At 41.8% G+C, this 25,680-nt stretch overlaps 1 protein-coding gene across 4 annotated transcripts; it reads left to right on the top strand.

Annotated features, from left to right (window-relative positions):
* The first annotated feature begins 307 nt into the window (after positions 1–307).
* Positions 308–21,203, top strand: sin3aa (SIN3 transcription regulator family member Aa). Of its 4 annotated transcripts, none has more exons than XM_030053616.1 (21): positions 308–365; positions 4,159–4,373; positions 4,708–4,890; positions 5,150–5,256; positions 5,784–6,078; positions 7,673–7,921; positions 8,302–8,454; positions 8,893–9,048; positions 9,193–9,282; positions 10,033–10,151; positions 10,246–10,459; positions 10,738–10,854; positions 12,629–12,867; positions 13,243–13,426; positions 13,537–14,113; positions 15,096–15,265; positions 15,818–15,991; positions 16,499–16,591; positions 16,993–17,087; positions 17,508–17,700; positions 19,288–19,518. In XM_030053616.1, exons 2-21 carry the CDS (start codon positions 4,188–4,190, stop codon positions 19,516–19,518), a joined length of 3,825 nt encoding a protein of 1,274 aa, XP_029909476.1. In that variant the 5' UTR covers positions 308–365; positions 4,159–4,187. The 4 variants fall into 4 exon arrangements, with proteins under 4 accessions (XP_029909476.1, XP_029909478.1, XP_029909473.1 ...); XM_030053618.1 differs by lacking the exon at positions 308–365 and adding an exon at positions 2,195–2,403 and having other exon boundaries at positions 9,196–9,282; positions 19,288–21,203; XM_030053613.1 differs by lacking the exon at positions 308–365 and adding an exon at positions 2,195–2,403.
* The last annotated feature ends 4,477 nt before the right edge of the window (positions 21,204–25,680 follow it).

A 25,680-nucleotide genomic window follows, 5' to 3' on the forward strand; every position in this document is an offset into this window, starting at 1 on the left:
ACACAACCTGTCAGCAAAAATAGATACAATAGATAACCTAATATTTCTTAGGGACTTCAATCTATATCATATCACTTTGTTTGACAAGCACAATAAATGCACAGAAGTTGCAGAGGCTGAAATTATTTTTATTATTATTTTCAGTTATGAGAAGATTACAGACGCAGAGCACATCTACTTCTCCGATGAGGATGCTTTAGGCCTACATTTGGAGGAGACTTTTCCACTGGCGCTGCCTCGCGTTTGGCGGGTAATATTTAAAATAAAATGACGTATATTGTAGTATGCGCCAATGCCAACTGAGGGGGGCGTCTCCAACTATTTTGTTACAAACACGAATCCGGAGTAAGGAGTCTTTTTCCTGGGTATGTAACAGCTGGTTAAACTAAACATTTTTAACAGTATTGCTACTATGTTTAGTAAATGACGTTCGTTACGATTTGGAAGCGTTCCGGGTTTCAATCCCGCCTTTTGAATCCCTAAATAAATTCAAGAGGTTTGCCCGTAAACGGCATAGCAAAACATAACGTGGTTGATCGCATAATCTGCAGGACGTCATTTTTTCGGTTAATAAAGAATCTCTCTGACATGTAAAATGATATTTCGAGCCGTCCCGCTGTCTAGAAGTCGAAACATTTGCCTGCAGTGTGCATGTAACGCTTGTTTGCAAATGGATCGGTAGGGGGAGGGAGTTGTTGTGGTGAGACAGGTTAGACATTTTACTCCGAATATTGAAGTAAACAAAGAATATTATTTGTAAAGCGCGACCGTCCTCCCTGCAGGGAAATTGGGTTATTGACCGCGTTCTGGGGCGCCTCGAATGGCGTGGATAAGCCGTGCCGATCTTCTATATACGGTGTAGTTCCCGTTTCGTTTGACTTTGGCATTGTTTAGTAAGGGCAACTGGATCAGCTCTTGCCGCCTAGAAAAGAGATGCAATGTTAGCCGCCCAGGCCCTACACAACAATGTGCCCAACAATGTTCATGCAAAGCGTAACTGACAGATGATGCGTTTTAATGATCTGAGCCCTTTGTTTGTAGTGTGGGGCGAGCAAATACCCACATCGACCGACGCGAGTAGGGGCTAGTTGATCCTAGCCGCGGTCTAGTCCGGTGTTGTGAGCTCCCTACAGTCCGCAGTGCGTTCCCTTGCATGCTTTTGCACGAAACTTGAAAAATGTCTGGCTACTTGTGAAGCAGCCGAGCCCAGCCAGCACTCTTTTTGTGATGTGGCCAATATGCCGTAATCGGTTGCAGAAAGGTGCTAATTTGTTTAGTAATAGCTGAAAACCCCGGAGTGGAGTGTATCATTGCAAAAGAAAGCTCGAAAAAGATGCACGCAATATGGGGAAAACCAGCCGGGATACGTAGGCAGTGTGCTCTGCAGCTCTCGGTCGCTGCTGATGTGAAATTCTCTGCTCGGGTGGAAGAAGGAATCCCGGGCTGGTGTTGCAGCTCCGCCTCTCGTGGGCGATGGTTTATTTTGGAAGTTCCACCTTTTGGGGCTTTGTAATAAGAATATCATTCACCGATTGGCTGCGATGCACAGAAAGGGGAGGGACCCGAGCAAAGGGAGACACATATATATTTAATCCCTCCTACAGTATCACGTGTTACCAAACTCCAGGAAGTAGTGGAATCTATTTTGTCTCATTAAAATTGAACAAAAACAGCCAATATCTGAAACGTGCATATCACTCAAATACCCAGTAATTTAGACTATACGCACATCGATTACTATATCCATCACTATTGCTTTACTGCTACTACGCGTGTGTGTGTGTGTGTGTGTGTGTGTGTGTGTGTGTGTGTGTGTGTGTGTGTGTGTGTGTGAGTGTTGGGGGCGGGGGTCCAACACGCTGGGCAGCCAGCAGTATTTTTCACTCAAAAGGCGCAAATACTGCACTTAAAAGCGTCTTTATCCGATGAATGCTTCTGCATTTATATTGATCATTTGTGTTTCGCACGGCATCCTCAAACTGGATGCAAACTGAGCTGCACTGATCGCTGGCATTGTCGCGCTTCAACTCAAATGGGCGTGCAGGCAACTATAGATAAATCCTTGAGTGACATGTCCAATGCACAATCCAGCTCATTCGACCCTCCCTTCTGCGGAACCTCTGGCCGACGGGCCAATCCTATCTCGCAATGGGCGGGACTCTTCTGAGAAACCACGCCCCCCACATCAGGCTAACCGAACGGAGATTGTTTTCCTCTCGGGGAGATTTTCACTTTGCAGCCCAGAGCTTGAATTGTTTATTTAAAATCAAAAGCCATAGTTGAGTTGCTTCGGGCATAAGTGTCGCTCTGATACCTTTCCGAGCCAACAGTTTGTTAGTCAACTTCATATAACGGAATATCAAAGAATCATCTGTGAACTTCTGCTTGCTATTTAGGAGAGGGGTGAGTTCAGCTGAATTCATTCAGCAAGCTAACTTGCTAGCCACGTTAGCAACCGTTTTGAGTAAACCATATGGGTTATAGGCAGTTCTTTACTTGTCACTCACTCGTAACTAGACATAATAGAAACAGCCTAATAGGCCAATAGCTAATGCTGGCCGAGGGAAGCCTGTATCAAGAACAGCAAACCGGATTGCTAATGGTTAGCTGCATGTGCTTTGCTGCTAGCCGAGACGGTGCTCGGTGTCGGGCGACTCGTGTTGTTTACATTAGCTAGCAGCTAATTGGCAGCCTACAACCACTTCCACCAAACAAGTTCTCGGCAAGTTACCCGAAATTGTTGTTTAAACATATTTTTGGGCAACATAATCACCCGGATAGGTAGCAAGTCAACGGTGGTGCTTACCTGCCAGAAATGGAGTGTAATTTGCTGCACTCCTGCGCCACGCTCTAAATGGCGGGCGTGGAGAAAGCGTCGTGTTGTAACTCGAGGTCGGTGCTTATGTTGCTAGGCCAGAAAGCGAACGAGGAGAAGGTCTTGACTAATAATTATTAACGTGTAGGAAATTTTAAGTTGTATTAGCCCAGATATGACACCAAAGAAAGTTGGTACACTGGCTGCAGCCTTGCTCTCTTTCGCTTCGCCCGGGCTATCAAGACCGAGGATTTGGTTGTCGTCAGTTAGCGACTCAGTGCAGCTCTAATATACAAGGTCGAAGAGCGAATGTTGTACAGGCGCTTCAGTTTGATGTCAGATGTGTCACTTTACTTTGGCAGATATTTGGCCTTTTAAACGCCATTTATAATCTACCGCCGAATAGCTTTGTCTTCACTAGCATCATTCATTCAGTGTCTCTGTAGTTGTTGCTGGCTTGAGGAAGTTGTGAATGGCAGACTCCCACGTTCCTCCAGCACCTGTTTGTTGCATCAGTGACGTAGAGTGTCTGTAGATTTCATTGGCTACCGAGACCGCACGCAAGTTTTACATTCAGTGCATGTTAATATGGATGTGTAACCTTTGCGAAGTTATAACCAAGCCTTTACGTTAACAGTGACCTTTACTTACACAACTTTAAAATTGTCTTTGACCTGTAAGTGATGCCTGTTTCACCATATGCAGTATGTCCCTACAAAGTCTACAACCCATCTGTATCACATACAAATACATCAGAATGACTCTTCCTAACTAAGTGATTTTCAATGATCTAGTTCAGGATAAACCTAGCTAAACTTAGCAGAGATCAATTTGTTACAGAAATTTATGATCTACATAATATAAACGTGATATGCATTTATGAAAGCAGTACTTTTTGATTAAAAAATAATGTCAAAAACATTTTCATAATAATATATTTTTTATCATAATGATGGTTGTGATGTTTTGTGATTACCACTTGCTGGAAGTTTTTATTTATTAACACATCATTGGCTTTCATTAAAAAAAAAATAATAATAATGTGACCCCAGCAAGTTGACTGTATACCTCCTGTCTTTTCTGTGCCACTGAAAGCATCACACTTTTTATTTGCTGCACATTTAAATCAATGTAACACATTTTTTGCTCAAAAGAACAACAGAAATGACTAACTGGCATTGGGTGCATCCAGAAATTCAAAGCTGAATACAGAAAACATGAATGACTGCCATATGTTCCTTAGCAAATTACTGAAGGCAATCATGATGTTGATTTACTGGTTTATGATAACCTAACAGAGGTCTGCCAGTGTGAAATAGGGTCCATATGTTGCTTGTCCCTAGGTCTCAGCTGTCACGAGTATGAGTTCATAATGAAGCGGCGACTGGAGGAACAGGAAACGGTTTTTGCGTCCCAGCAGCGGCGCCTCCCTGGCAGCACGGAGGCTTTCCAGCATCGTGTTCTGGCCCCTGCTCCGGCCCCGACTGTGTATGAGGCCGCGTCTGACAACATGCAGCCTACAGCAGGCGTCCAGTACTCCGTCCCCCAGGGATACCAGGTACACACTACTACCCTAGGATCTATTCTAAACTTACACTGTTTTGGAGTTAAAACTAAGTCAGGTATGAGTGTTTAATTCATTCAGTCATTCGTTGCCCAGATTGTCATTTTAAACTTTTTTGGTTGGTGAAACTTGGCAGCCACAGTGAGCTGAAGCAGTTTATTCTCTCCAGAAGTTGTCAGAATGTCTGTCAATGTTGTCAAGATAAATTCCGATACATTTAATGTATCGCTGATTTAAGCGTTTCTGATTCTTTACTTTAGAAGATTAATCCTAGTGTAGCCCAGTTCACCATTTGACTTAATTTTCATAGACATCTCTATTTCTTCAGGTGCCTACAGTGGCGCAGAACAGCGGAGGACATGGGCACACTTCTAGCCCTGCCGTCCACGGGGCGTCCCACCACCATAGCCCAGCAGTCCAATCCCATGCATCCTCTGTAATGTCAGGACATGGCCACACGACCACTCCCCAAGCCTCAGCGCAGGGCCAGCAGCAGTTCCAGAGGCTCAAGGTCAGCTGGCCCTTTGTTTTGGAAGGATGCTGACAATTTTCACATTCCATGGAAAACAGAGAAAAGTCACTGCTTTGGAATAGTGAATTGTGTTTTCTAGACCTGAAAAGTTATTGAAAATTAACCTTTCGGAAAGTTCTGGCCATGTCATGGAACTTTGTGTTTAAATGTAAATGCTTAAATGGAAAGCTTGTTTGACTGCTGGTTGTTTGAAGATTTTTTTTTCTTTTTTCTATTTCCTTTCTGCTCTTTTACTAAGGTGGAAGATGCTTTGTCTTACTTGGACCAAGTGAAACTGCAGTTTGGCAACCAGCCTCAAGTCTACAATGACTTCCTGGACATTATGAAAGAATTTAAGTCTCAGAGGTGAGACCACTGTTCAATTTGTCTGACAAAAACATACTGGCTGGAATTAGGTTCCACACTCAAGCTATACCAGCTTTCTAGTTTGATTGGTTTGCCATATTAGGAGTTCCTGCTCTCTGTCCCGCCTTGGATAACAATGCAGAGATATCATAAAATGACATAAGGCAATGTTAGTATAATTAACTTTTATGTAATTTACCTTAGGGATTGGAAGGATTAAGCAAATGGTCAGTTACTCACTTGTTTATACAGTAGCCCACAGGTTTCAAAACTTAAATATTGAGAATCTTGAGTTAATTATTCAGTAGAACAGGAACCCTGTTCTGAAACTCTTTTTGTTGTATTATATAGGCCTTATGTTGGGGGCTGCTCACAACTAGGACAGTGAAACATATAATTGGAAAAAAATTTCGTAGTTTAAGATTCAAGATTACTTGATGGTATAACTTTGAAATTTGTTAAAATTCCCATTGCTTTAATACAGCAGCAGCGCATTTGAATGTGTCAAACGTGTTCTCTATTTCCAGTATCGACACCCCTGGGGTCATCAGCAGGGTGTCCCAGCTCTTCAAAGGTCACCCAGACCTCATTATGGGCTTCAACACCTTCCTGCCTCCAGGCTACAAGATCGAGGTTCAGACCAACGATCTGGTCAATGTGACCACACCTGGTCAGATCCACCACATCACCCCACATGGCATTTCAGTCCAGAACATCCCCATGACAGGAGCAGCTACTCAACACCAAGCCCAGCTGCCATCTACTGCAGCTACCAGCGCCCCGCCCCTCCTGACACAGCCCACCCCTGCTAAGATGAGCAAGGTGAGGACCAATTGTGGAGTGAAACTTGGCTGAGTTTGCCCGTTCTGCCTTCCACTTTGACTTGTTTTGTTCTGAAATATGTCATTAAATACTGTACTGTGCCATAAATTGTTAATGCCTCTGTTTACCAGTGACTCTAAATTTTGCAGACCCTTGTACTATTCTTCTATTTGGCAAGTGAAGGTGATTCTGATTGGTCACTGCCGAGTCTTTCTGTCTTAAGAAAAAAATGATTTCCCTCTTCACTTGTTCATATGAAAAAATGTAGGTTAAAGTAGTGATGTCATTTCTATAATTCCAGGTTTGTTGGTACCTGATTTGATATCACAGCAAAGCAGAAATCTGAGTCAGCAAACACACCTTTATTTAAAAACTTTGTACAAACATTGACAGCGTCAACATTTTGCTGATCTTGACCTGGGCAATTGCGTAAAAGAGATTTTTAATGTAACCGAGGATTTCCTGGTGTAAAAAAAGTCAACATAAACCTTGTGTTTCAAAGTAGAGGTCTGACTGCGACGGCCCGCTTGCTCAAGCATGATTTCACACCTCACCCACCTTCAACCTGCATTTTTTTTTTTTGCTGCACGCACTCTTGCCTTCAGTGGTAGTGTACCAAGCCCATTATCAGCCCTCAGTCTGCCCTCCATATCCTCCTCCCTTACCGTGTCATATATAGTATATAGCCTTGACTGGAAAGATCTGTAAAAGGTTATCCAAAACAGACAGCCTATCATAGACATCAAAATGAGATTTATCAAATATCCTTCAAAATATTTGATCTTTTAAGCAGTCTGCATTTCTAAAAGATGTACCAGGCATCCCATGCTATAGGCTTACCATACACATGGTGAATCAGGGCAGACTAGAGGTATTTGTACTGGCCAAAAAAGTATCCCAGTAAACCTTCCCCTGCCCCACAGCTTTCTATTCTCTGCGTTCCTGAGTCCGTTTCCAGTCTAGCTGAAAACCTCCCTCCATGCTGCCTTCATACGCCACACAACTAGCCAGCAGGCTTTTACTGTTGATGTGGGGCAAGGCAAGCTATGGCATGCAATCAGGGACATTTTCCAGCCTGCAACCAACTTGTCCAGTCCCGAAAAAAAAAAATGCCCGCTTGTGTCCACCAGCAGTCATTAATAAAATACCCCTGTCACATATACCTTCTGTGGGTATACCCACCCCATGCAGAACTTTATTTACATTAGAATAAGAATACAGGGCAGCATTGATGGTCCCAGACTACATCCAGTCTTATGTCACAATATCCATATATTACTGAAATATTACCAAAAGAAAAACTACATGAAATGTCCTGTTGTAGCAATAAATATAATCGCATGATTATGTGCTCTATTTTATTTGCAGTCTTGTAAGAATGACTGCAGCTTTAAGTGTTTCAATTCAACAGATGTACTACAAATTGTATTTGTGTTGTTTTTAAAATTTTGGTATTGACTTGGTAACAAAGTATCAATTCTTGTGACATCCATAGTCTAAACTGTCTAGGCTAATTTGTCCATTTTGTTTTGGTTGTGAAATATTTTGCTAAATACCCCACAGTCTTAAATTTCCTGGGCTTTCCATCACACAGCCACTGCAGTCTCCAGCCTTGACGCCAAGCAGCCAGAGCAATCCGTCCATCCCAGCATACAGCTCTCCACGCTCACCGCCCCTGCAGCTGCACCCTCCACTCAGCGGTACCCCTACTGGCCCACCGATGCAGAACAACCAGCCTGTGGAGTTCAACCATGCCATAAACTACGTCAACAAGATCAAGAACCGCTTCCAGGGTCAGCCCGACATTTACAAAGCCTTCCTGGAGATCCTCCACACGTACCAGGCAAGTGGATACTGCTGCAGCAAAACACATAAAAGCCATTCTTCCAGTGGTGATGGTCATATGCAGAACCTAGGTTAATTACTGTTTATTCATAGTGAAACACTCTTCAGTAAGTCTGCTCCCAGAGAATATCTTTTCATTTCCTAATTTAACTCTGTGATACACCAAAGTCTTGCTGATGACATCAGTTAGGACAGAAGTTTTTTTAATTTCACCCCACAAATTTCATTGGACCAAATTTTTCTATAGTTTCAGTCAAAAACCCTCCCAATTTCAATGAGAAACAGTGTGCAAGTGTATCCCACAATTCAGAGGGAACCTTTTTATCGCCTGTGGGTTCAGAAATCACATAATATTAATACTGTATGTGTCCACTACAGAAGGAGCAGCGTAATGCCAAGGAGGCAGGAGGAAACTACACCCCAGCGCTGACGGAGCAAGAAGTGTACGCTCAGGTGGCCAGGCTCTTCAAGAACCAAGAGGACCTGCTGTCAGAGTTCGGGCAGTTCCTCCCTGACGCCAACAGTTCGGTGGTGAGTAAATTCGTGATAGAGGCCACCATATCACAGTCCTTGGTCCGATAAAAAGGCAGCCATTTCCTTAGAATTTTTTGACAATGTAGTGACTTTGGTTGTGTGCCTTTTTTTTTTTGTAGAATTAGTTTTAGTCCCTCTTGTTTTTAAGGTTGGTTTTGATACTTTTTGTGTCCTGTTATATGGATTAATTTTATTATGATTGCCCTGTGTTGTTGATCTATATTATAGGAATAATAGGAACCAGTATTGCATTTTTCTGTCAGTGGTAGCAGTTTTCCAGTAGTCAAGGGCCACTACCTCTTAATTAATTTATGGAAACACTCAGTAGTATACCTTTTATATCAGTTTTCAAAAATTCACAGATCACATGCAAGTTATTACAGCTCCATGTACTGCATAGACCCCTGTTGCATCAATGTTGTGTGTTCTCTCTAGCTATTAAGTAAGACCACAGCAGAGAAGGCTGAGTCAGTACGAAACGACCATGGTGGTACAGCCAAAAAGCTGCAGCTTAACAACAAACAGAGGCCTAATCAGAACGGGTGCCAGATCCGCCGGCACCCAACCGCTGGCGCCACACCCCCCGTCAAGGTACATAGGCATTGTCTGCTTGCCACTTTTCCTATAATTGGCTCCTGTTTCCTGTGAAATTGCACACTTTATGCCTACTGTTGTTACATTGTTTGTAATTATTGTACCTATGTTGTCCCTGTTACTATTTTGGTAATGCTACAGAAGAAGCCCAAGTTACTGAATTTGAAAGATCCCTCAGTGGCCGAGGCTAGCAAGCATGGAGTTGGGACAGAATCTCTGTTCTTTGAGAAGGTAAGTTTTTACTATGTGGCGTTTTTTTGTTTGTGTGTTTGTTTGTTTTATTTAAACTGTGATTCAGTTTTTGGTTATGCTTCAGATTTTCTTGTTTCATGTTCAGGTAATAGTTAATAGAGGGATTAGAAAGGTAGGGGTGACAACAGCTTGCAAAATATTAAAAACAAAATGATGAAATGGAATGATATAAACACAGCACTGAGAAATAAGTGACCAAATTATGTAAATGTAACCGTCATAAACAGTCTTAAATAGGATTTAGGAAAAACATCTCCCAAAAAAGCAATTCATCACATTTACATCAAAAACACTGACTTTCGGGGTATTCTATCAAATGCCCAGTTATCCATTAAGTAATAAGACGCTGTTTTAAGAAATATGACTCCCTTTCAAATGCATATGAAGAATTGCCACTTTACTAAATGTAGTCTTCATCTCTTAATCACTTTCGGAATACTGAAATAATGAGATGTAGTTCTTTCACTGTGGATCCAGCGTGAATCAAGGTACCTCCAAATTAAAGCAGACAGTCTAAACTAAAGATATTTTACCTTCAAAGTAATAGGAGCATGGATTTTCAACATCAAACAGTGTGCTGCTGTCGAAACACTTACAGCTCACTGCCGACGAAGAAATTGGACTGATCTGAAGTCTGTTTTGTTGTTTCTGCTGTTGAGCTTGGTAATATATTGCCTTCTGATTGGTGCACATGCAGACAAGTGTTTCTAAATGTACTTCCCAACTTAGGTGCGCAAGGCCTTGCGAAGTGCAGAGGCCTATGACAACTTCCTGCGGTGTCTGGTCATCTTTAACCAGGAGGTAATCTCCAGGGCTGAGCTGGTGCAGCTGGTGCTGCCCTTTTTGGGGTGAGTGCTTCGTCATCTCATTCTGCACATGTGATTGGTGACTTTCTCACACCAAATGTCACACAGATATTTTCCACTAATATCCACCCAACAGAAAATTCCCAGAGCTGTTCAACTGGTTTAAAAACTTCCTGGGGTATCGAGAGATATCATCTCACATCGAGACTTACCCTAAAGAACGGGCTACTGAAGGCATTGCCATGGAGATTGATTATGCCTCCTGTAAGAGGCTGGGCTCCAGCTACAGGGCACTGCCCAAGAGCTACCAGCAGCCCAAATGTACTGGGAGAACGCCACTCTGCAAAGAGGTGAGATGGACTGTCGTAAAGTGTGGGGAAAATCATTGAATCTCAAAGTTTTTGGAAGTGTCTTAAGCATTTTTTTTTTCCTCAAACAGGCAAGTGTTTATTTTAAATATTGGATGTGTTTTGAAGGAGTAAATCCTATGGCAGATTTTCTAATCAGAAAAGTATCAATGAATTGTTCTAACTAGTCAAAAGGAGTCATTCACATCTTCTATACAATAAACATTACTTACTTGATTTAAAACTCGTGGTCTGATTTAATGTGTTTCTGCTGTGTCCAGGTCCTGAATGATACCTGGGTCTCCTTCCCCTCCTGGTCTGAGGACTCCACTTTTGTCAGCTCAAAGAAGACCCAGTATGAGGAGCACATCTACAGATGTGAGGATGAACGCTTTGAGGTGAGCAGGGACAAGACTCACAGCTCACTGCTGATGAGACTATATTCTTAGCCACATTGATTTGGTGAAGGGTTACAATGATCCCAATCCCCACTGAAGCTCCTGTTTACCCAATTGTCCAGAAAGTATTTATCCTTAGTCTTGTTGTGATTGCATCCCTTAGCAGGGAAGTTGAGTGATGGCAGCCTGAAGGATATAGTAGGTTTGTGATCAGAAGGTCTTGGTTGAATCCCCAAACCGTATCTCAGTGGGGACCAAGGTTATTATAGTTATGCATGTTAAAAATGCAAAACACTGTTTGGCAGTGTGTCTGTGGCTAACTATCAATCAATTTTCATTCAACGCCTATCTCGCTCGACTACCACAGAGCAGACACACAGGGAAGAAAAACACAGAAAATATCACAGCGGGGAGTTAAAATAGGTTACATAGCCTGATGCTTCACTACTAGGGCTGGGTATCGATTCAGATTTTCCAGATCGATTCGATTCGATATTACAAGGTCCCAATTCAATTCAATTCAAGATTCGATTCGATATCGATTCAGTCAGGGACATTTCAGTTAAAATACCAATTTTACTTAGATATAAAAAAATTCTGAGAAATAATGCGTGGCTCCAGAGTTTTAATGAGGATTCGGAAACCACTGTTTTCAACGACGCTGTATGGTCGCATGTCCTTGCATAGAAAAATAACAACAGCCTCAGTTATTTTCTGTGCATGTTGAGAGTTTGCTGGTAACTTACACGCAGATATCTCCTCCAGGTTGGTTTGTTTGAGCCGTGCCGCCTGTTTCTGGGTGATGTCTCGTTAAATGGTTGCGGAGATTCGTCGTATTTCCACAATATTTTACCTTCCCGTTGCATATCTTGCATATCGCTTGTTTTTTGTCCAACTCGTCGCTTTCCTTGTGCTTGTTGTTAAATCCGAAATACATCCAAACATCAGCTTTTAAACTCGTGGGCGGTGCCTTCAGTGGTGTACTCGCTCCAGCCATGTTGTTTGACTGCTGGCAGTGACAACATCTCACAAGATCTCGTGCCATGAAATGCAGTGCTAAATGCTGATCACGCGAGACTAGCTGGGTTGCTACCACAGGCTGCTTCTCTGCACCATACATCCAAAGAATTAGTTAAATTAAAAGATCGATTTTTGGATTTTATGAATCAATATCGAACCATTTAAAGGGAAATCGATTAAAATTGATTAAATTGATTTTTTTTTAACCCAGCCCTGTTCACTACTGTAAAAAATGACATGTAAAACAGCTGTCACTGTTTCATACATCACAGACTACTTGCCTAATTTTCAAGACAGAGACAAAGATAAAGAAAGAGACCTTTAGCAATAAATTTGAAATTATTTTGTAAAGACAGCATATAGTTTCAGTTAGTTTTCTTTGTAAAGCCTCGTTTTTATGTTTGCTTCAGTTAACAACATGTTAACATGTTTTGCAAAATAAGTTTTTTTTTTGCTACTTTGTTAGTTTTTGTTTACAATAATAACCTTGGTGGAGACATGAATGAGCAGTACGTTTACCACCTTTAACAAATATTGCTAAAGTCACTCTGAACAAGGTGCTGGACCCCCAGTTGCTCCAGTGAGATTGCTCAGTGGCCAACAGCAGGGGGTGAAAGTTACTCTAGGCGGCAAAACTGAATGAATCTGAAGGATGCTGTTGTTGAACAACAGAATGCACGTGTTCTCAGAAAGCATTTCCTGGAGAAAATTAATAAAATGTAGTAATAGATTGGCTTTGTTTGACTGGCTGTAGCTGGATGTGGTTCTGGAGACCAACCTGGCCACCATCAGAGTCCTTGAGACAGTGCAGCGGAAGTTGTCGCGCATGTCTGCCGAGGAGCAGGCCAAGTTTCGCCTGGACAACACCTTGGGCGGTTCCTCAGAGGTCGTGCATCGCAAAGCTATCCAGAGGATATATGGTGACAAGGCACCCGACATCATCGATGGCCTCAAGAAAAACCCTGCCGTTTCTGTTCCCATAGTGTTGAAGAGGTAGGTGTCCAGCCAGGTCACTAAAACCAAGTCTTAGGTATTCATTCATATGTGTCTGTTATATCTATTTTTTTTTCTAATCATGTTTCGGGTAATTCTGTCTTTAATTTGGTATTTTGTATTTGTGCAATTAAAGCAGCATGGAATAATGCCTAGATTTTTTTTTTTTCCAGCTGAAGGTTCCATGTTTTTATCTATCACTGACCACAAGTGTCAGTTCTTAAGTGTGATACTGACCCCCTGTACTGATACTGACCACTGTTCACCCTGCACAGGAAGAAAGATCATTTTCCTCTTCATGGATCAATGCATATTTGCGATTGGGTTTGTTTATTAGTTTGACTTCACTAAAGCCCTGACATCTTCTCTTATCAGGTTAAAGATCAAAGAGGAAGAATGGCGGGAAGCCCAGAGAGGCTTCAACAAGATCTGGAGGGAGCAGAACGAGAAGTATTACCTCAAATCTCTTGACCATCAAGGCATCAACTTCAAACAGAACGACACCAAAGTGCTTCGATCCAAGACGTTGCTGAATGAAATCGAGAGCATCTACGATGAAGTAAGTTGTTTTTGTGTACTTCTCTAGCCTTTTATTGTCCCTGCTTTAGAAAATGAAAAAAGAAAAAGTTAGACACTGAAGAGCTGATCTGTGTTGTCGTTACTTTAAAGCGCCAGGAGCAGGCATCTGAGGAAAATGCCACCCCACCCACAGGCCCTCACCTGACACTGACGTACGAGGACAGCCAGATCCTGGAGGATGCAGCGGCGCTCATCATCCACCACGTCAAGCGGCAGACCAGCATCCAGAAGGAGGACAAATACAAGATCAAACAGATAATCTACCACTTCATCCCAGACATGCTTTTCGCCCAGCGTGGCGAGCTTTCCGACGTAGAGGAGGAGGAAGAGGAAGAGGAAATGGATCTAGAAGAAGGGGCCTCCAAAAAGCACAACGGCGTTCCAGGTAGCGGAAGCCCATCCAAGTCCAAGCTGCTGTTCAGCAGCACGGCAGCACAGAAGCTGCGCAACTGCGAGGACGCCTACAACCTCTTCTACGTCAACAACAACTGGTACATCTTCCTGCGCTTGCACCAGACATTGTGCTCACGTCTGCTGAGGCTGTATGGGCAAGCGGAGCGTCAGATTGAGGAGGAGGTCAGGGAACGTGACTGGGAAAGGGAAGTCTTGGGACTCAAGAGAGATAAAAATGACAACCCAGCTATCCAACTGAGACTGAAAGAGCCCAGTGAGTAACACCAAAAAAGCATCTGCTTTCATGCAAGCAGAGTTTTTCCTCATTTTCCTTTTTGTCACTGGCATTTTTCCTGCCTTTCTTCCATTGTATTTGTTTCTGATGTCTCTCAAAGCATGTTTGTTTTACCCTGTCTGACTTTATGAGCATTTGAGAGTACAGTCTTGAGAGTTTGTCCATTGTGTTCACTTTTCTTATGGCAGAAATTATGTAACATGTACATTACAGCTATGCAAAAGCAAAGACATGTATTTGTCTTTGTTTTCCATTTAAGGAAAGAGCAAATATTTTCTCTAATCATCTCCATTTGCTTTTGTGTGTCATATCCTAGCTCTTGACATCATGTAGACCTTCACCCCTTACTTACACTTACAGTATGAAAAATGTTTAGAAAGTTTGCGGTCTTTTTGTTGTCAACAGACATCACAGGGGCTAAAGGAATCAGGCAGTTTTCTGTAGGCACTGACAATGTATTATGCTAATATACTGTAGCACTGCTCTAATTGGTCCCCTCATCAGTGGGTTGGGCAGACGCAGAAAGCAGAGAAAATGTGCCTCTTCCACCAAGGAAGGACTTGGTGAAGGCCCGTGGTTATTCAGCTTGGGAAGGTAAAATGCAGTCTGTCAGCCATGAGTGATTTCAGTGAGGATGCCAAAATCAAAACAGCCTCTAGAATCACATGGCTTTTAACTAAGGAAACTATGACAAAACAGGAGGAGGTTCAGGTTTTTCTCTGCGTTTAGGTAGAATGACAAAATACTTCATTTTGGAAGCCAGGAACAAAGATTTGTCCAGTATGTGATCTTAAAATCATGAAATTATAGTAAAACCTATGCGGAAAACTAACAGTATAGAAAATTTTACAGTTGTGGCCAAAGTAGACAGTTCTTCTCTACCACGGGTATTTGATATTGAATGTGGCAAGTATTTTATCATGCATTGATTTCTTTGATTTTTAATATTTCTTGTCTGTAGTGGATATCGAGGTTGAAGATTACTACTCTGCCTTCTTGGAGATGGTTCGGAATCTGCTGGATGGGAATATGGAGGCCTCGCAGTACGAGGATTCCCTTAGGGAAATGTTCACAATTCATGCTTACATTGCCTTCACAATGGACAAACTCATCCAGAGCATTGTCCGGCAGGTGAGATTCCATTCACTCTCACACCTCCACATCACCAGTACCTATTATTTAGTGGACACTTTTGTCCAAAGCGCCTTTCAGTACCAAGAGTGGGTATAGTTTTCTACATGAGTGACCCTAGTGGGAGTCAAACCTGAACCTTTGGCAGTGGTAATTTAAGTGTCACATCACTAAAGTCACTGTTATCCTGACCTTTCATGTAAATGATTCCCTCTTGAATATTCTTTTGATGGTGTAAAGTTAATTAGAAATTTGGTTGTAATGCTTTTTTTGAAATGAATTCCCATAAAACCCCCGGGGCTTTTTCCCATGCTCTTTGCTTATTCACATTTTCCTTAAGCTTAATTTACTTCAGCTGTGGTCTAAGAGGAACCTCCATCATATCTGCTGAGCACAGTGTTGACAAGATGACAATTTGATATTTAATGAAAGGCCGTTGTAAAACCAATGCCATAGCAAGCCAATACATCGCTCTGATCACAGGATAAATTACACACATCACCATCAAACATTTGTCTTCCACTGAAGAATTCATTTTCTCCCTCCATTCAGCTCCAGCATATGGTGAGTGACGAGATCTGTGTCCAGTTAACGGACCTTTACCTAGCCGAGAGTGCCAATGGTGCCACCGGAGGAAGCATCTCCACCCAGCCTTCCAGGAGCTCAGCAGAGGCCATCTACCACCGCAAAGCCGAGCAGCTCATGTCTGAGGAGAACTGCTTCAAGGTAAACACACATGCTTCCTGCAAAGGTTGTAGGGAAACCTGGAAAACTCAAGGAAGCTTTGAATATTGTGTTTGAAAGGCTTGGGAAAAGATATGTATCTCAGATATTTTGTAATATGGAAATGACTTGGTTTTACATTCATAGTAGCACTGAAAATCACAAATTGTATCCAATATTTCACATTTCTGCAAAAACATTCAAACTGCAAGATTTTATGTTAAAATACATCATATCAGCCTTTTGATATAAAGTACTGTGCTGTGCGTGATTAAGTTATGTTAGCTTCATGACTGGAAGGTCCAAAAATTTAAATTTTCAGTTATATCTTTCTGCCATTTGGGGCTGCCAATGCATGAAGTTGCCTAATGCAGCTTTAATTTAGAACATCGACAAAACATTGGTCATGGTATTGCCTGAAATGTCAGTAGATACAATGCATTGCTTATGGAATTTGATTACCAGAAATGTGTACCAACCTCTTGCAATGTCTCTGTCTTTGTTTCTCAGCTGATGTTTCTGAGGAACAGAGGCCAGGTCCAGCTGACAGTGGAGCTGCTCGACACAGAGGAAGAGAACTCAGACGAGCCCATGGAGGCAGAGGTTAGAGGCCAACAGACCCACCTGAAGGTCCTCGGGCATTTGACCAATGAGGACAGTGTTCAGATGAACTCCACCAAAAAAGCATATCCACTAGCCACAGTGACTGGGGAATTCCTAAATACATTTTATTGTTATACCTATATACTTCAGAATGAAAGACAAATTGTAGATGATGGCTGGTAAAACTGTTTCTACCTGGTGAGCAATAAATGCAGATTATTTTACATTTTTCTAGTAGAAGGGCTTTCCCTTAGAAGGGACTTTCCCTGCCAGAGGGCTTCAGTGCAGCTGAATGCAGAGAAAATACAAGTTGGGAGTTAGATCTTTTGCCAAGCTTATGCTGGTGTGTTAATGTATTCACTCCTTGTCTGTGTTCTGTTTTTTGTTTTTTGTTTTTTCAGCGTTGGTCCGATTATGTCGGACGCTACTTAAACTCAGACTCCACGTCTCCTGAACTGCGGGAGCACCTCGCTCAGAAGCCAGTGTTTCTCCCCAGGTAAGTGTTGGCACTAAGGATACTTTTTTTTTTTTTTTTTTGTCTATGTCCTACAATCCCTTTTTTGACTTTGGAGTAGGTTTGCATGATGTTGACAAAAAGTCATATTTCAGTTGTTTTTGATGAATATTGTAATTGAACAAAACACAACTTTTGTCTGAGCACATAGAAGAATTGTGGGTGAAAATGTGATACTGATAGTCAAGATTGACTTATTACTTGTAATGAGAGATTCTCTTTCATATAAGCTGTGACTACATCGTTCAGGGAGTTGTCCAAACTCCTTTCCCTTTAAAAGTTACAGGCAACTGTGAATCCCTTGGTTAATTTAGGCCTAGATTTAATAGATTTGCTCTGACACGTTCCTAATGACTTACATCAGCTAAACACGTCACTTTATTCCTCTGCGCTTGTGCCCAGGAACCTGAGGCGGATCAGGAAGTATCAGAAAGGCCGGGAGCAGCTGGACAAGGAGGCGTGCGAGGGCGGCAAGAAATCCCTGGAGAAGGAGAAAATGGAATGTATGTTCAAGCTCAATTCTTACAAAATGGTCTACGTCTTCAAGTCAGAGGACTACATGTACCGACGCACTGCCCTGCTGCGAGCTCACCAGGTATTCACCTCCTCTTCATGCTACCCAGCTGTTATCTAGACCTGCTCTTACCAGTCCCCAGATGACTTACTCAGCTGTTACTCCAGCTGTGTTACTCACTCACCGTGGACAATTTTCAGTGCAGCAGAAGGAAATGATCAGCTTTTCAAGGCTTGGCAATATATTTGCGACATGTCCACTCTGTTTTGCGCAGAATGGACATGTCGTGGGCATTTCTTTGATCATCTTATGTGATGTCAGTCTTTAAATGTGTCTCCTGCCTGCTACTACTTTGGCTCAACCCTTCTTCATGACTCCAGAGGATACAACTGGTGATATAAATAACCAGTCACAGCTTTCACCCGGATTCAGCTGATCAGTTTGTTTCATGGACAGAGCGGTCCTGATGGTTCTGCTCATTGTAGGCTAGAGGACTAAGAGCAAGATTTACAGTCTCTGTTTTTCCAATGAATATGCCAACATGATTCTGGGTGCAGTTTAGTCTCTTTATTAAAGTTCACAGTCCAGAAAATGTTCGGCCGTTTAAAGTTAAGATTTCACATAGATTCTGGAAGAGGTTAAACTATACTAGGAAAATAAGCTTCTTGCAACTTAAATAATCAATCCTAACTCAAAATACACCTCTGAAATGCATGTAACACCTAATTAAATTAAGCCTGGGAAAAAGATGTACAATCCACATAATCATATTGTATACCAAAGCAGTAATGGAATAAAGCTGGGTTCATTTCAACTAAGAACTCGTTAAAAATATGTTAGAATTAACTAAACAGTCATCCACTTTGGTGATACAAGTTTGAAACAGGATTATCATTTCAGAGCGCAGGTTTCCCCAATTTCAGTTGGGAGTGCAGTCAGCATACCAAAATGTCAGGAAAAGCCTGTGTTTTGTTGTTTCTGGAAGAATTGAATCAGTTTAAGAGTGTTTCAATGCTACTCATGAAAATGCCTTTGCATATACTTCACATGTAGGAAAATGTAGAATCTCTTTTTGCAGAGTCGTGAATACAATGTTGTTGCAGGTTTGAAATTTGACATGGAATGCAACATTCAAACCTATACATGTCGCAGCTAGGATTGGGAAATAAATCAGTTAAATTGATTAAACCAAGTTTATGTTTAAAATCTATGCTAAAACACAGCTGAATTATAAAATCAAGATTTTGTCCATGCAAGTTTTAATGTTATGATAGACGCTGAGTGCTGTCACATAAGCCCCAGTTCACTCAGGTACACAGAATGTGCATGCCCAAAAACTCATGTGCAAATCGTCATGCCCGCAGTGATTCCCATCAGTTAATAATAGTAGTTAGTGAATAAACAAGACAAATCTAGATTAAAATTGTGAAATTTTATTTTTTGGCCATATTGTCCAGCCCTAGTCACAGCAGTGTAGCATAAGCCACTGGGTGTGAATTCTTTGATCCAAATCACTTGAATGTGCTTTATAAGCTTGAACAAATCCAGTGGGATGTTGATACCCTAAACACAGCTGGTTCAGTGCCATTTTCTCCTCTCTGAGCTTTACAGGAGTGTGACGATGACAATAACCGTGGTGTCCCCACCCCCCTTTTCTCTCCTCCACAGTCTCATGAGAGGGTGAGCACGCGGCTGCACAAACGTTTCCAGGCCTGGGTGGAAGCCTGGGTCAAGGAGCACGTCACCCGTGACATGAGCAGCGAGACCACTAAGTGGCTGATGGGCGAAGGGCGCGACGGCCTTTTACCGTGCACCACTACTCGCCAGCCGGAGGTCCTTCACTTCATGAACATCAACAAGTACCGCGTCAAATACAGTCCATCCGGCAAGGCACCTTAGCCCACCATGCGGGGGGGAGGAGGGGGGAGGGGTTGTAGGTCTGAGGTCAAATACGTCAGGATTTGGGGTGGGGGGAGGGTTGGGGTTAAAGGTAGGGATGAGGGCTTCTCAGTATGTTTTTAAGGTGGACATGGGAGCACAACTAAGCTAGCTGCCATGTTTGTTGTACCCAGGGCGGCGGGATTACTGATTTTACCAGCGTTTTTAGCTGGGCCCATTTTTTGCCGGGCCTTTGGTGCCAAAACTTAGGAATCGTCATGTCCCAGTCACAGACCTGAGCTCTAACCAGCACTGACTCCGAGCCACATGTCAAACGAACTTCCCTTAGCCTTTGAGAAAGGGCTTCAGACATGTCAACAAAATGCCATAGCCTGTGAGAGATAAAGTGGTGTTTTTTGTATTCAAATCACAGCCGAGGTTTGGTGTAGTTTATCAACCAACAGCTTTTATCTGAAGCCATCAGACCAAGCGTGCTGTTTAAATCAAACACACAGGATTTTTTTTCCCTGATGGTGTTATACTCCAATGGAAATCAGTTTGTTGGACAAGTGCACTTATTTAGGAAGAGGAAAATGTCATTTCAGTCGTTTTTTTTCCCCCAGATTGAAGGTTTGGGGAAGCTCAATAAAGGCTGGCATCAAACTGATCTGGTTCAGACATTCCTGCGTTTAAGGCCACATCACAATTATGTACCTATCTCTAGATGGAAAGAGGGTTGCATTTCCTTTTCCAAAACAAATGGCAGCATTATTAGAAACTGTGCCTGAGCCCCAAACAGTATTGTCAGGTTAAGAGTGAAAAGCACTGTTGCATATTATGTAAAAAGACAAAAAAAACAAAAAACAAAAAAAAAAAGATTGGCCTCACAACACTGTTTGGTCTCAGACTGTAAAATTGTATAGCTTGTGAATGTCAGATACTGACATGTATTCCAGTGTATGTGTTGTGTATATATATTATATATAGTTCTATTAACACAAAGGATCCTAGCCGCCCTGGTATTCAACCTTTAAGAAAAAAAAAAGTTGCTGGCAGTGCCCTACGCCAATACACCAGCCTATACACACTCACACACTCAAACACACACACATACACACACACATACACACAGATCTCATTCTGCGTGGACTGTCTACATGCCGTTCATATTGTAAATACATTGTATATAGTCTCAGACTTTTTATGACAGATCTGTGTTGTTGTGCTAGTAATACTTTCCAAGCTTACTGTGGACTTTAGTGATAAATGGCTAAAGTTAGTATGTATATGAAAAAGACAAAATGCAAGACCATTTATTACAGTTTTTACCAAAGGGAGTTGATTCTAAAGAATAGCTGTTTTTTCCCCCCTTTGTGTGTTCCTTTTTGTCTTTCTTTTTAATTTCTGTAGTAAAAACATGTTGAAAAGTAGAAATGTATCCAGGTCTTTCAGTTTTTATATATGAAAAATAACTGTTGATATATATTTTTTTTTCTTTTTGAATGTGACATATTTGGTGGGTACATCAGTTGATAAATTCACTGCCCCGTTGACATACTCCAACCAACACCGTCCATAGGATGGTGGGACTGGGACACCGACTCAGTTCAGAGTTCAGTCTTCAGATGAACGGACTCCGCGACAGTCTCACCTTGTGATGCACGCTCCTCTCTCTCTCCCTGGATAGATTTCTGCTGAAAAAAAAATCACCCAACGCCATATTTTTGATAATGGAAAAAGTCACACAAGCATGTCTTTAGTCCCTTTATTTAGACATTATTTAAAGTAATAATAAAAATGACATTTGTAGCCTACATTATCTTCCGTGTAATTGCTGAGTGTTTTTATTTTTTCCTTTCATCTGTTACCTTCCATCGTTTATGTTCCTTCAGATTGGCAGGAATGCTGACGTACAGCATGTAAATGAAAAAATCAGTCGCTTTTATTCAATACGATAAACGTCCACACAGATTTATTTTGGTGTGGTTGATGTGTAGGTAGAACTCTTAAACTGTTCCTGCTGACAGAACTAAAAGAGGGAGACAATGCTTAACACAGTGCAAAACAGGTTCACACATCTAATCAGAGGGCTGGATTTATTAGTATCAACATGGATCCAATGTCAGGAGGAGCAACATTGTGCACAGCGATTGTAGCTTCCAAGGAAAGAGAATCGATCAGCACCCGTGGTGTCATTTAATCATCAGCAGCACTGAAGTCTAGTGCTACATAGGCACAGCTCAGTTTATGTTTTTTAGGCTGCCAAATTACACATATATCACTGTCTTACACAGTTTTGCTCTGATTGTGCATATTATTTGCAATATTTGCTCTTTCAGTGAAATTTCCATAGTTAGTTGCAAGCGGGTATTTATTTAGTTTTCTAAATCCTCTGCTGTGATGAGAAGCATTTTTAATGTTGCTAAAGTGAGTGCAGCTCACTATTAGGTGGGTTGTCATAGTATTTGCTGTACACCTATTAGAATAATGTATTCCCTGATAATCCTGCAGAGGGAGTCCTCTTACTGTCCATCACCCTAGAGATGTGTGCTGCAGTGTTAGACACTTTTTGGTGATCTTTTCTTGCCTGAATAATAAGTTCCCCAGAAAATACAGTGTGATGTAACAAAACACTGAGGGTCTGTAATCATACCTTAGGGTGCCACTGTGCTTATATCCACTTAAGTACTGTACATAAAAGTAGGTGAATACTGTAACAATGGAGAGGTTTGGTCAGTCTCAATGGACCTCAATTACTTCTTAAACAGTTTTACCTGCGACAGATAAATTTACCTGTATTTACCTATTATAGATATGATAAATATTTTTAGGTTTTAAAATGACAGCAAGAAACTAGTGTTGATGATGCTGTGTCACCAGCTGTGTTACTACTTTTGGAAGTTTTGGAAGTTGATTTATAATGAACTAGACCAGATACATGCCATAAAAACTGAAATGAAATATCATTTTTTACATTGGATGCTTCATAATCGTGTGCCCTTGCCAAATTCAAAAACATTTTGGGATGCAAATTTGGAGCCACATGATGTCAAACAGACCGAGGTCATTATCTGCAAGTAATTGTTAGTGTTTTAATCTGCTTGGGACACTAGATGGGTGGAGTTCACTGCATTGGGTGAATTCAGTTTTAAATCAAGCCCTGTAAGTCAAGTCCTGTAAGATGTCAGACAAATATATTGACCTATTTGCAAATGTAATTTGACTGATGTCTGCAGTAAGATTAGGCTCAAAGATAATTCATCTGTGACCACTGAGATAGAGCATTCATCATTTCTTGGCAGCTTTGTGTGAGTTGCAGATCTAGTGGGGCGGGGAAGGGGTTTCCACAGGCAAACTGGCCCGGCTTCACCAGGCCTCCATGGGTGGTCCACTGTTGCCACACAGACAATAACATGAGGCAGGTGAGAGACTGACCGGCTCCCAAACTCAACCCCAAGCCCACTCACAATCCTAACTCGACTCACTCCACTTAGCTGTGCCAGCACTGACACATGCCAACAGAGCCCACCATGCCTCCCACCGGCAGAGGTAATGAGTGTTCCTCAAAAGAAACACTGGCTGTAGAGGGACTGGGGCGGGGGTGGTGGTTCCAAAGCTCTTCTGCGTGATTAGTCCTTGCAGTGCATGCTCCCTAACTTTCAACAGCTTTCAGCTCCCTAATGGCGCTGCTTCCGCAACTTCTGACTCTGAGAGCTGCACCATTGTCACAACTATAGAGTCGGCATTGTCCTTCGAGCATGGAGGCCTTGGCGCTTACAATGCAAAGCAATTAACTCATCGAGAGGGACCACATAGAGTTTTGTTCTTTATTTGTTTACTAGTTGGAAGCGGTGGTTTTACAGTGGTGGCTGTATTTCAAAATTTACTTTCACAATTTTTCCAGCTACCATGCTTTTCTTTTTAGAATAGCAGTAAGTCTAGACACAATGTCACAATTTTAGTCAACATCTATCAGCTTTTGCGCCTGTTACTAGCACCACAATAGGAGCATAAGTCACAAGCTAGGCTCTTCTCTTCTGTAGTTCCCTGGTGGTGTCCCTCTCAATCTTTAAGCAAAAGTTGAACACCCTGCTCTTTCATGAATACCCCCATATCTGCTTCGATGCACTCAATGAATTGCCTCGGTGCACTGGCTCTTGGCACTTGCGTCCTGTCAAACTTGAATGTAGCTTTATGACACTTCACGTTGTTCTCTCCTGACTAGACCCTGGCTTGCATTGTATTAACTCTTAGATGTAGGTGCTTTTACTGCGAAATGAACATTGTAGCATTTGGCTGCTGGCTGGAGCCAATTCTCTACTTTGTGCATCACACATCTAATAATGTTGACTGAGCCCACAGTATCCAAAACTGTTTGCTGCTTGACAAGCAATGTATTTTTGGAATGGGTGGCAAGATTTTAGGGTCATGGGGATTAAAAGCATCCTCAAAAATAAGAAGCATGTATCAGAGCACCTATTAATAACACAAAGCACTCACCATTTTTCTCTCACACAAAACTGCTCTGCCTCCCAGCTTGATGGGAAATTTCTACCAGCTGCACCCATAGACTGTTTTTCTGCACTTGAAAATTAATGAGGGCATTCAGCAGAAGGCTTTTTTTTTCTTTATTTGTGGATGCTCAAGTCATCTGAGATGTCTGCTTTGCCTGATTTGTCTTGAAGAAGAGGAAGAGCTACCCCACGGCCTCCTCTCAGCAAAGGAATTAGTGATGTCTGGCACTCTTACATAATCACTGCAGGCTCCTGTACTGCACAGTCAATTTTAGACACTCAGCTTCTGAAATTTCAATAGTAAAGAAACATTCTCTCCACCAAGTGCTATGTTTGAACCTTTTCGTGCTCATTTCACAGCCTGAGCTGTGGGAGACAACCACAAGGTCACTTATACCTGCTGTGATTTGTGGAGAAAGAGATCCTTATGTATCAGCATCCAGTTAGCCTTTCCTCTTGTGTTTTGTGTCATCATCATAAGTTACCAAGCACATCCATATACAACATTTGGAAAAAGAACAAAGAATCCATCTCAACTGTTTAAGAAATCTCAGCTCTCACAGTGGTACACTATAGAGTCGTTTGTCTCTGTCTTGCTTTGTCAATACAAGAACAATGCCCAGAAGTCAATTTGAGCACATTAGAAATGGCCTTTCTAGCAAGCGGAGGTTTAAGCGCTATGGAGAAGAGACCAAGGGCTTTTACACCCATAAAGGTTTATGATAGTGGACTAATGCACATGTACACAGTGATGCGAACACCCTTAAAGACTCGATTAACATAATTTACACAACTCATCTTGCACTCAGCGGTCATTAGAGAATTTCGACATGTTTGTTGACTTTTACTTGACCTTTTCTGCTCACATGCCTAAAGAATTATCTGTTGAAGATTAACTCTGGAGCTTTGGAGCTTTGAATCTAAACTGAAACACAACGTTCAGTTCAGTGACTTATGAATCATTTTGGGATGCAGTTCAAAGATGAGTAAGATTTATTGATTGAGAGCAAGTTATTTGAGCAGCTGGGGATTCATGTCCTAAAGATGACATGGCTGTTGATGGACACATTGGCTGTTGCATGGATCAGAACTGTGACCTTTAGATTACATAAATCAAAGCTCCAGCAACGCTTCTAGTATAAAGGACAATTTTATTGATAGACCAACGTGTTTCCGCTTATCGTCTTAATCATGATTTCTGTAGACTCTCTCACTTCTCCATGCACCTTGGCAGTAGGTAAAGTTGTGCCAGAAACCCCTACTTTGCTTCTACCTGTAGATCTAAGTCAAGTGCAGAGCTAATCATGTTATATTCAAGCCCTACTTGGCAATGCACATCTTTTTTGACAAGAAAGAAAAAGTGAGAAAAAGTTGAGTCAACAGTTAATAGTGGCCAAGAACAAAAACAAGTCTGCATCAAAACAGACAAGAGACAAATTCTGGCTCTACTCTAATGACGCTGAATGAGAAACAGATTTCATGGAGACAGTGAGAGCAACCAGGATAAAGGGGTGAGGGCATTTTCTGGTTAAAAGTTCATCTGGATGCAACATCTGAAACAACCACATGCATCACATTTATTATTTGAGACAGTCTTTCAAAGTCATTCTCAACTGTGATTAAAGCGTACCAGATCAGAGTAATGACAGGAACTGTGTTTTAGGGTGAA

The sequence above is a fragment of the Myripristis murdjan genome, chromosome 6 (genome assembly GCF_902150065.1).
Source record: "Myripristis murdjan chromosome 6, fMyrMur1.1, whole genome shotgun sequence".
Classification (NCBI taxonomy): Eukaryota; Metazoa; Chordata; class Actinopteri; order Holocentriformes; family Holocentridae; genus Myripristis; species Myripristis murdjan.